The sequence below is a fragment of the Apis dorsata genome, unplaced genomic scaffold, assembly GCF_000469605.1.
Source record: "Apis dorsata unplaced genomic scaffold, Apis dorsata 1.3 scaffold_655, whole genome shotgun sequence".
NCBI classification, from domain to species: Eukaryota; Metazoa; Arthropoda; class Insecta; order Hymenoptera; family Apidae; genus Apis; species Apis dorsata.
In genome coordinates this window covers 119,838-132,421 of record NW_006263844.1, presented here as the reverse complement: position 1 = coordinate 132,421, position 12,584 = coordinate 119,838, and the positions used below count along the sequence as shown (strand labels likewise).

At 23.0% G+C, this 12,584-nt stretch overlaps 1 protein-coding gene across 10 annotated transcripts in view; it reads right to left on the bottom strand.

Moving 5' to 3' along the window:
- Positions 1-1,598: 1,598 nt before the first annotated feature.
- Positions 1,599-12,584, bottom strand: part of LOC102674663 (protein ECT2) — a 13,121-nt gene continuing 2,135 nt past the window's right edge. For 3 of the 10 annotated variants that reach the window (XM_006621975.2, XM_006621976.2, XM_031513505.1), the window contains exons 3-18: positions 12,037-12,247; positions 11,809-11,944; positions 11,510-11,719; positions 11,196-11,342; positions 10,213-11,091; positions 9,634-9,768; positions 9,171-9,420; positions 8,679-8,806; positions 8,176-8,572; positions 7,657-8,097; positions 7,123-7,277; positions 6,941-7,026; positions 6,002-6,094; positions 4,542-4,716; positions 3,069-3,187; positions 1,599-2,067 (exon numbers count right to left, since the gene is read on the bottom strand). In XM_006621975.2, coding sequence (XP_006622038.1) covers positions 2,025-2,067; positions 3,069-3,187; positions 4,542-4,716; positions 6,002-6,094; positions 6,941-7,026; positions 7,123-7,277; positions 7,657-8,097; positions 8,176-8,572; positions 8,679-8,806; positions 9,171-9,420; positions 9,634-9,768; positions 10,213-11,091; positions 11,196-11,342; positions 11,510-11,719; positions 11,809-11,944; positions 12,037-12,247 — 3,605 coding nt within the window. In that variant the 3' untranslated portion in view covers positions 1,599-2,024. Of the gene's footprint in view, positions 2,068-2,739; positions 3,188-3,690; positions 3,783-4,541; positions 4,717-6,001; positions 6,095-6,940; positions 7,027-7,122; positions 7,278-7,656; positions 8,098-8,175; positions 8,573-8,678; positions 8,807-9,170; positions 9,421-9,633; positions 9,769-10,212; positions 11,092-11,195; positions 11,343-11,509; positions 11,720-11,808; positions 11,945-12,036; positions 12,248-12,584 lie in introns of those variants that run through there. The other 7 variants (XM_006621978.2, XM_006621977.2, XM_006621979.2 and 4 more) reach the window with 7 other exon arrangements.

The window sequence follows — 12,584 nt, the reverse complement described above, 5'->3', positions numbered from 1 at the left end:
GTAGTAGTAGTAGTAGTAGTAGTAGTAGTAGTAGTAGTAGTAGTAGTAGTAGTAGTAATAGTACTAGTAGTAATAGTAATAACAATAATAATATATAAATAATAATAATAATATCATAAGATATCATAAGATGCATTTTAAAGCGATCATTGTATTTACATTTAAGAGATTGTAAAATCTTAATTTCCATTTAAGCCAATATTCCATTTTTTTATATGATTCATAATGAATTGTAAAAAAAGTATTTGGGATATATTTGAAAATTCAGTTCTTTTTATCAATTTTACAGATACAGATCACATTATAAGAATTACTTAAAAAATATATATATATAATCGATTATAGATACGAATATTTCATATTTGCGATCAATTAATGTAATCAATTACTTCATATGATAAGAGAATATAATAAATATATACATATATATATATATATAGTTATATATATAGTTAAACAATATATATATATAGTTTATATGTATAGTTTAAACAATATAATATTTTTGCAATCTAAATAATGAATTTTGAAATTGCTTGACCAAGCAAAAGTGAAGGTTTTAGATAAAAAAAAAAAAAAATTTCAATTCTTAGATTGATTTAAAGATAAGATGCAATTATTTAACTCAACGAATGAAGAATAATAAAAAAATTTGTTACTTTGTTTATACGTTCAGTTATGGGAATTAAAAATTTCTTCACTTTTGCTCAATTAATATAAATCGTAATATAAATTTTATATATCAGCAACTACAATAAGCGTATAATTGAAAACATAAAAAAAAAAAATAATAATAATAATATTAATAATAATAATAATAATAATGTAATCCTGTCCACGATTCAATATGTATATACCGAAAAAAATTTTTTTTATCGTTCAACATCTTGTTGATAGACAGGCTTGCAATAATGAAGTGTTAATATACTAGTTAATGTACTACTATGCTTTTTACAAATATGTATATATATATATATATATATATATATATATATACACATATATAATCTGGTCTATTGTTTATCAAAAAAATATTTACTTTTCTTTTACCACATTTCTATCTATCTTTTTTCAATTTTTATCTAAATATAATTGTCAAAAAAAAAAAATAATAATAATAAATAAATGTAAATACATTTATTTTTAAATCGAGTTTCAATTTCCAATAATATTGTATCATTCATAGATCTATGCAATTTTAACATATCACGAATTATTTTGAAAAAAGTTATTCAAGAAAAATAAAAATCAGAAGAATTTTTGAATTAAATAAAAAAAAATATAATAAACTGAAGACAATCTAATCATAGTCCGTTATTGCAATTCGTATTCATGCTTTAAAATTGCTATGATAAAAGACATGACACTTGAATTAAAGCTTGAAAAAAAAAAAAAAAACTGTATAAATAATGTTTAATAAATTAATATTATGAACAACTACTTTTTTCAATTTCAAAAAGCACAAGTTATTTTCAGATTTATTGTAATAAGTGCTAAATATATTTTATAGAACAAGATTAAATGGCACAAAATTGATATTCGTATTTTCAATTTTTCTAAAATGTATATTATAGCACAAAATATAATGCTTCTTTTCTTATTTTATACCAATTTCACTTGTCTCCCTGAGACAGACATTTTAAATATGTAAACATGTAATACATAAAAATTAACGATTAACACGATATTAAATAAGATATATCGTTAATATATAAATTGTAAAATTGCTTAAAGAATAACTGGCAATGTACATCTCTTCTATAAAATTCTATATATCTCGTTCTTATATTGGCACATGACAGATTTTCTATTCATTTATTGAAGTTTATAAATTAACTTTTTTTTTTTGTATTTACGTTTCGTACAAATGTTTTGCAATTAATTGAATTTTATAGATCGATATTTAAATTATATATTTCATAGATGTATCTTTTCGTCGATAATTATAAACTTTCTACTAAATCTTTTAGCCGATGTCAAAGAAAAAAATATGGTATAGCTGCAAATTATTCATTCTCTGCACTTCAAAGATCGGATTTGTCCTGCATGACTTCTTCTGAACAATTTCTAAAGGATAAATAAAATAATGTCAAAAAAATATATGAAATTTAAATAACACCAACTTTTTACTCATAAATAAAAATCAAATATGCTTTTAATTTTACATCTCATATCGAATTTAGCAATAAACAAATTTATTATTAAATATCACTAAGTTGGTGAATAAATGTAAAAAAAAAAAAATGATTAATGGCAATAATATATAAAATGTTTTACTATGTTAAATCAAAAAAACGTAGTAAGCAAGATTTTATATGCAGCAAACCAGCACCTATAAATCTAACGTAATTAAATAAATATGTATTAGTTAAACTAAATATTAAACTATTGTAAATGTTAATCTCTTAATTTTAATATAAACACTAAAAAATAGATACAATTATTAGTATTATTGTTTTGATAATATTTGAATACTTATGAATGATCTTTAAAAAATGCCTTTAAAAAACAAAACATTTGCAAACTTTTGGTACAAAATATGGATTGATGATAAAAATGAATTTCACAAAAAACATATATACATACAAACATTGATATCAACAAGACACATATTCATATAATCGAAATAATCACGAATACAGCACTGCTTTTGCAAAATATGCAAATTATGCAATATGTTGTGGTAAGCTCGCCTTAACCAATATGAGTATTTCATTTTGTTATATATCTTTCTGAAACGACAGTTTCTGCAGCATATTACATATACTCTATTTAATAATGATGAACTTTACATTGATCTAAACATACCATAGTACTAGAAATTTGAATCCAGTCTTTATATTCATTAAAAAATGAAATAGTTTCGCTTAAACACATATTAGTATGAATATGAATATACTAATATGTAAAATATTATTTATAAATCTTACATATATTTGTAAATATTTTTCAGTAGCAGAATAAAGACAGAATAAAACAAGTCTAAGGCACATAAACAATTGACCAAACGTGGTTATGCAATGATAGCAAAAAAGGAAATGCATCACTTCTGATATACTAATTACAACCTTCTCAATGAAGCCATACTGAGGGAACTGCATTTGGCCTTTCGTGTCGGTTGAACCGACATAGGTGCTACTAGAACATCATCTCTAGATGGCGAGCCTGAACCACCATTACCCAGCTCCTGGAAAGATACACGAATTTCCATTTATCCTATTCATATATACAATCGCAAAAAATAATACCAGAACAATTATTACAACAATGGTTATATTAATTACAAAACTGGTTATATTAATGCTACATTAATTAAACAAAAAATTTAGACATTAAAACATTAAATTACATTAGAAGCATAATTAGAAATAAAGAGTAAAAATAATAAATTCGTATAAAAAGTAACTAATAATACATCATGCAAGTATATATAGGTTTTATGAAGAAAAAAATGCCTGATTTTTTTTCATTGCAAATATATTTTACAAAAAAAAAAAAAAAGAGAGAGAACAAAAAGGAATCCAGCCTTGTTGTCTATTTACTATAATAACAAAAAAAAAAAAAAAAAAAAAAAAAAAAAAAAAAAAAAAAAAAAAAAGAAAAGAAAAAAAAAAGAAAAAATCTACAAAATGCCTCTATTAGGGCAAAGTTAATTTTAAAAGAATATAAATTTGTTCTGAGAAAATTGCCTTAATCATGGATAATATAAATTTAAGTTTTTCTATTTAATTTGTGTCGCGAAATATTTTAATCCAGTTGAAACATTGTGTGAAGTCACATTCCTAAAACGAATTTTGTCTGTTGAAAGTAGGATTCTACCAACCCTCCTCTCTACTCCCTTTCACGAGAGGAGACGTTAAATTTCCTATATATTGTACTGCGAATATTAATAAATATTTGAATTATTCGATAAAAATTAAATAAAATAAATGCATTACAGTATACTTACGTGAGAGAGAACGAAAATTTATTTATTAATAATATATAGAGCATAAATAATATCAAAACAAATAGCATAAATAATAGCAAAAAGGATATAATTCACATACATTATGGATGAATCAATATATCTTATAGAATAAAAAAACAAATAATGTAATATATTAAGATAAATATAAGAAAATAATATATTATAATATATGCACAATAAATTAATTTCCTGAAATATCTGTAAATGCTTTAAAATAAACAAAACAAAAGGTAAAATAAGTTTTTAATATTACAATATCATATAATTTTATCAAAATATGTACAAGAAGAAAATGTTGCAAACAGCAGAATGGATTTACAATCATGCATTCGAGCAAATCAATAGAAATAGGAGTAAAATGATAGAAATAAAAATAGCAATTTTAAATTGAACAAAAATTATAAAAAAAAACAATTTGTTTAGAAAATTAAACTTATTTTGTTCAGTACAAAAGAGATAACAATCTCCTGTCGTGAAATGAAAGTAAGCAAGGAGAAATAAAAAAGTAGCATAAGCAATAATAATAAAAAAAAAATGCATGCGATAATAAATTGTCAAATTGTCAACTAACGTTAATGTTGTTACAACTAGCGAGTCGCATCTGTGAAAGTTGTTGACTTGCCGGGGTAAGACTATTGGTTGATCCAAATGGTGACATCATTGTTGACATTGCTCTCTTTAATTTGCTTGGAGTTTTGTTAGAACTAAACGCTCTACCGACTTTCATCCTTGTACGAGATGCAAACCTGAAGAAAAATAGTAGTTACAAATTTATTTAAATTTGAGTATTTAGACAAAAGACAAAGCAGCATTGAAATTTTATTTTCCTTTCGCATTTTGAAACATTTATTTAATCACAAAATTTTAGTAATTTTTCAAATAATATTGCGACTTTTAATAAAAATAAATAAAGAAAAGGAAAATAAATTTTCAGACAAACAAAGGAATTAGCAAACTTAAATAAAATCCCAAACCTTAATAAACCAGTTCAAGTAAATATTACACCATAATAATTTTTAATGTACATGCAAAATCTGAATTATAGTTCATCAGTATTCTTATATTTTTTTCATGCTAAACTATACAAAAAAAAAAAAATTATATCACAACTGCAAACATATATTAAAACATATATTAAAATAAAATATATAAGTAGGGCTTAATTGTAAGGTTACAGAGTTTTGTGAATTATTGAAATTTTTTTATGATATATAAAATAAAACAAAAATAATCAAAGTGCATTAGTGTTGCATAATTGTAAGTAGCTAAATGTTTAATCCCTTAACAATTAAAAAAAAAAGAAAAATTTATAAAAATAAAAATAGAGATAAATATAAAATATAATTTTTTATGATATAATTATAATATAATTGTACTGCTCAAATAAATAATATTGTGTTATAAATGACACTAATGTTAAGAGGATGGTTTATTATAAATAAAAATAAAATTTAAATATTTTCTGATATATTTATATTTTATTTTAATTTATTTTTTTCAATATTCAAACGAGAATTAATAACAAACTAATGAACAATAATTTTTTATGTATAATTTTGTATAATAAAATGAAATTTAAGAAAATAAAAAATTGAAATTTCAAATGGACAATCTATTTACAAATATTAATAAATGTTAAAAAAAATTATACTGAATATAAAATTAATATAAATATTAACAATCATATTTAAACAATCTAAAAATAAACTATTTTTTTAATCACTAATCACTAATTATATTTTTGTGATATTGGCAACATATGAAAAATTTTAAATTCATATAAAATATAAAATCATCAAAGGATTAAACAGATACATATTAAATATTTTAATTACATAATATTAATCATTTTAAACAGGCTGATATTATAAATATTACGCTTGAACTGGTATTTAATTAAATTTTTTTATAAAGCTATTGAATATTCTATATTTTTATATTAGAAAACGAGAGTGATCAATTTAAACAAGCGGAGATCAAAGGACCAAAGCAAGTAAAAAAAAAGATAATCAGCCTGGTGCGAAAACTGACGGTAGTGGGACATGTAACGTGGTTTCACACATGCTATTGAGTAGGAACACATACGGGTCCATATACTCCAGGTAAAAATTATGAAATAGGCTCCTGCAACCAAACGAGTCGTCGCCCCATTATTTTTTGTTAACATGCAATACAGGAGAAAAACAGTTTAGAACAGCTGATAATTCTTCCCTTCACAGGTATGCATATTTTTTTCTATAAAAATTTCTACTTTGTCAGATAGATTCATATCAATTTTTGTGTAATATATAAAATAAATATAAAAAAACGCAATAAGAACTCATTTTGAGTATATTCTAAATATAGATATATTAAAGAAACTGCTACAGTTCAGCAAAACTTAGTAGCAATGCAGAAAAGTATATCGTAAGCTAAGCTATTTTAAGAGCATAATACTAATATAATTTAATCTTATATATAATAATAAATTTTTATAATCCATCTGTCTTTAAAAAATGTTTCTGCACAAAACTGTAAGCATTAAAATATATATATATATTTATATAAATAACATTATATTTATATAATAAAGTGATTCTCTTACTAGTGAATTCAAAAGAAATATCTCCGCAACTCTGTTTCTGTACACAATGATTTGTCGATGAAGAGATATCATTGATATCGATTGAATGATGACAATGATTATAACATCGACAAGTAACTTACAAATATCAAAAACCATATACATGGAATTATTGTCATATTTAATTAATTAGAAGGTATTTTAAATCTACTGATAAGAATCATCTTATATAAATATTATTATTATATTATTATGATTATCATTATTACATAATATCATTTCTTTTATATTGTATATTATATATATATTATATATATATATATATGATAAGAATAATAACTTACAGTTATGAGAGAAATAAAATTATTTGTGATTATCGAATATCAATTAAGTTTCTAACTACTTACTTAAATGCTTTACTTAATGTTCCTAATGCTACGTCACTTGTATCAATTTCAAGTTGATGCGAATCAAGACTTATCAGGAACGTATCCTACAAATAATAAAAATTCTATTGTTAATAAATAAGTTGCAAACAATAATAATATATAATAATTAATCAAAAATTAAAATTTGTTAAAAAACTTACCGCATCAGCTTTACACACTGTATTAGCCATTTGTCTACATAAGGTTCGTAAATAATTCGTTTTATTTACATCTTCATCAGTAATTGTAAATGAAAATAATTTTTCTTTCAATTCTTGATTACTTCTTACCATTAAAGCAAACACTTTATGACATTCTATAAATATATAAAGCAAGTATATATTTTCATATTGTTTAAATTTTAAATAATTTTAATATTATTTAAATTTATTCTTAGATTTTATATGTATTATATTTCATTTCATATAAATACACATTTATACATTTTTAAACTATTTGTTATAAATATTATAAATTTTTATATAATTATAATATTTATATAATATTTAACGATTTTATATATTTCATAATAATTCATATTTTCTTTATAAAATAAAGTTGACAATAAAAACAAAATTTTTATTTTTTAATTTTGATAAATAAATATATTTTTAATAAATATTTATGTGTAATTTATTTAAATTTATTATAAAAATAAAATGAAATAAAAATGTATAATGTTGTTACTAACTTACCATCCGTTTCTCGTATATCTACAACTTTTTTTATCGTACTAAGTGATAACATTTTTATATGTTTATAAGGTTTTCCTTGACTTAATTTAGTTGTGTGCAATCCATTTGCCGTATTAGGACTTTTTAATGAATTAAAAGCCTTTGATCTTTTTTTACATATTTCGAGTGTATCGGTAAACAAAAATAAAACTAAGTGGTCACCACGTCCACTTAAACCCTCGCTGAGTTCCATTACATCGCATTTGCCAATAAATGATCGATGCGAAGAAACTAAATGCGGTGGACAATTGTCAATTTCATTGAAAATATCAAACATAACTAATTGACCTTCAGTTTTTCTTTTATCTTCGTTTATGTAAGTCATGACTTCTTTAATACTGCTAATCGATAGTTCCAATGCGCTATGATCTGGATTATTTTTATTTGTATGTTTAAGGATATCTATAATGTGAATAATTATTAATTGATATAATTTTCTATTAAGATAATTAATTAAATAATTGTAATAAATATATTTACCGTTTAATAATAAACTAATACTGGGTAACCTTTGTACTGGTTTAATTAATAGTTCCTTCAAGCTTTGTCTGCCACATTCAGGTTTCGTCTGACAAACCTTTAGAAAAGCATGAAATCGTGGTTTGTTTTGATCACACTGATCGAGCATCTCCTTTGTATTTTCGAAGAAGTTGACATACGGTGGATACGCCTTGACTAGGTCAGGTGCGAACTTCAGAAATATATTACCTATACTAATGTCCTCCATCCAGTGAGTAGCACTATATCTCAATTCTTCCAACATTTTTTTATGAACTTCATAAATGGGCGGAAAATTACCAAATATAATTTTAGCTTCTGTACCATTTAATAATTCGCCAGTTGTATCTATGAGATCTTCTAATGGAAATTTAAACAACTGAAAAATTAACAATGTTATGTTATGTAAATAACATATTATATATTATATTAATTTATTATTTATTCTAGTAAATATCTAATTTTAGCGTCGAAATGAATCTTACCGTCATAATTGTACTGAGAATACCAACATAATTAGACTCTGTTTGCACTAATTCTAAGAAAACTTGATGACGTGGTGATAAATTTTTCCTAGAGCTATCCGTATTAACAGCTTCCACTTCTGGAATATCTGACAGTTATTAATAATTCAATTTTATATTATCTTCTCCTTCACATGGTTCATGTTAAATATTATAAATAATTAACAGCATTAAATTAAAAAAATTTATTTGTTTGTATTGTTAGTATATAATCATATTAAATATAAAATAAAAAAAAAAAGGTATAAATTTACTCAACAAAATAAATGAACCACAAAAGAAGGGAAGATGTAGTAGGATATGTTAAGAAAATTTAAATTATATTATATTAAAACAAAAAAACATTTTACGATTGACAATTAAATTATAATTAAAAAATATTTTCAAAGAAGAATGTAATAAATAAAATTTAACAAACAAATTAATAAAAAATGATAATTTTTTATAACTAACCATCAAGTAATGGTTTGTCTGGACTCGTTGTGCAATCAAGAAAACTTCCACTAACACTTAAATGTCCTGCATCACTAATGCTGGATCGTCTTTTATGCAATGCTGGAGAATCTGCACCATTTTGAACCAGACTAGATAAAGTCTCTGCTAAGCGTTTACGCTTTCGTCTTGTAGATGCTGTACTTGGAGTAGCAGCTTGTTGGCTATCACGTCTAGCTGAGACAGTTGGTGACAAAACAGATTCTAGATACTAAATACAAAATAGATGATTAAAAATTTTTCATTTAAAAAAAAAAGAACCTAATTAAAAATCAAGTTAAACGATCAATCAGCTCAAACAAGTTAGAATTCAATTCTTGTCACTTTTTAATATTTCATTGCTATTATTTTTAATATTTATGGAGATTTCTATTATATATATATTTATATGTAATATATATATAAATCTTAATAATGAACTTACATCTTCAAATAAATATTCTTTTTCATCAGCTGCACCTTCATTTTGCACAGATGTCCAAAACCATTCAGCTTTTACAATATGTGCTCTTACAGAAGCTAAATCTGGCAATGCATTTACATTTGATTCATCCACAACCTAAAATAATAATTTAATGTAATTTATATAATAATTTTTTATATAATTAATATAGACAAATAAAATACACAAATAATGAAACACACAAATTCTACTACTTCTATATTCTTCTATATTATAATAAAAATATATTCTATATATACTACATATTTATGAAAAATTAAATTAAATACTAATTATATAATTTGTTATTACTACAGACGGACAGTTAAGATATCAACAAAAATAATAATTTTCTATATTTAAATTATTATTCTTTAGAATTACATGTAACAACATATTTATAAATAATTTTTTTACATTTAGTAATTTCTAATTTGTCGTTAAAATATCTTATTCCCATCTCTAAACCATATCCTACTTGTTTATAACTTATCAATTAATAGAGTAGGTTATTAATCTTAAATTCCACAATATAATATCCCATGAAAAAAACAAAAGTACCAAAAATAATGGTTTGTCCTTCTGTTTGTCCAATTTCATATGATCACCTTTCAAAGTATAACTTTTAGAATAAATATTTGAATAATTTTCATCTGATGTAAAAGTACTTCTTGAACCATATTCAGGATTTGATAATTTTGCTACCTTAGCAGGAATGGGAAGAGGACTAGGTAAAGGAGTATATTTTTGTTTTTGATGCATTTCCAGAATATGTTGGCATGGATTAGTAAGAACATACTGTTTAAACATTGGAGAAAAATTTAAATGACTAAGCTTTGACAAAATAGAAGAGCTCAATTTACATGTATTTAAACAATTTTTGTTTTTTGTCATTGGTGTAGGTGAATCATACGAAAAAGACTCATTGAGTTCTAATTCATATTGTTTTAATAAATTAGTAACAGGAAAATTGTTTTGTTGTAATGCATTTGTACTATTTACTTGTATTATATTAGACATATTAACAGCAGAATCAGATCGTTCTATAGAAAATTCAGATACATTACAAGATTTATCTGATAAATTTGGATAATCATATAAATTATCATCCATACAAATTGCTGAATCTTGACTAATATCATTTAAAATATGTTTATTTTCTTTCTGTTCAAGATGTTGAGAAATATAAGAACATAAACAATATGGACAATGATTGGTACTCATTTTTTTATCCAATTTTGTATTACTAATATGAGTAATATGCGGAGAATTTATCATTTTTATATTAGGAATTGTATTAGTATATGGATTGTAAAAAGTAAAGGAAAATGGTTTTGTTTTTACATAATAATGTGGAATATAATTTGGATTTTTAATATTAGGTAGCGTATCAAAAGTATTATTTGATTTCTTGTATTGATGACTTCTTATATCTGTTACCTAAAGAATGTAGTATATGTTTATATTATATGTTGAATAATATCAATTAAACATAGAATATTTTACAAAATATTATATAAAATATTGCTATTATATAAGCTTACCACATGTGTACAATTTGGATCATCAATTTCTGTAGATTCACCACCTTGTTGTTGCAAAACTTCGCACATGTGACGTTTTTCTTCTTCAGGGAAACCAAAGAAACATACTCTTGCACCAAAAAATGGTTTTAACTTATAAGTAGTAATCTATATTATAAAAAAAAAAACAATATATTGCAATAAAATTAAAATTTAAAAATTCATTTTTTTTAATATTTAATATAAATTAAATATTTAATTAATATTATATAGCAAAAGTAAATAATACAATAATAATATTATAAATAACATATAAATATTAACATAAATATTACCAATTCTTCATTATTTCCATAATTGGAAATGTCGTCTTTGGCATTCCATAATGCTGTCACCCATTCCATTGACATAATAGGGACTCGAAATGTAACAGCATATCTGTATTTATCTCCACCGCAACAATTAGCAATCAGATGCGTCACTTTTGCACCCATTTCTTTTCTTATACTCCCACCCATATTATGAATCATATTAATTAACTTCGTCTAGAATAGTAAAAATCAAAATTAAAATTACTATGATTATAATATACAATATATCAATAAATTAAAATAAAAAATAATTTAAAACTAACCAATTCATCCTTCTTTCTAAATCCAGTAAACACTACTACTGTGCCTACCATGGCTTGTGTATACATTGGTCTATTAATACTAGGTAATGAGTCCTTTTTTTCTGCCAACTGCAGCAGTGCTGTAGGTCCCAATATTCTAGAATATGTTAAATTAAATCAACCAAAAGTCAGATTCTTTTGATTATATTTCAATACATTAGAAAATACATGAAATTAAATGTGACGAACCTATGTGCACTTTTATGAAGAGCATCATACTCAGGTCCCTCAAATTCTTTCAATATAAAATAAGTACAATATGTTGTGTCTTCTACATGTTCTAAACCAGTTTCAGATTTAAGAACAGGTACACTAAACTGCTGAGCAGCAGCACCAAGTGCAGGATCATCCCCAGCTGCACCAACTAAACATATCCTTTTCTTACGTGGTATAATCATAACTGGAATTCAATCAAAAAATATATAAATTTTTTTATTTTTAATTATTATTAAAATATTATTATATTATTATTAATAAAATTATTTATGAAAATTTAATTAAAGTTTAATTTAAAAAATTAATTAATTTAACTTAAATAATAAATTATTTAAGTTTTCTTTATTATATATAGTTATTTCTTTATTTAAATTAATTTTACAATTACATATTATTATAAATATATAAACATATACCTATATAATAACGTAAATATAAAATATAGTAAAATTAATCATAAAATTTATGGTTATTTTTGTCAAATTCAAATTATTATAATATTTTCAAATTCAAATTATTAT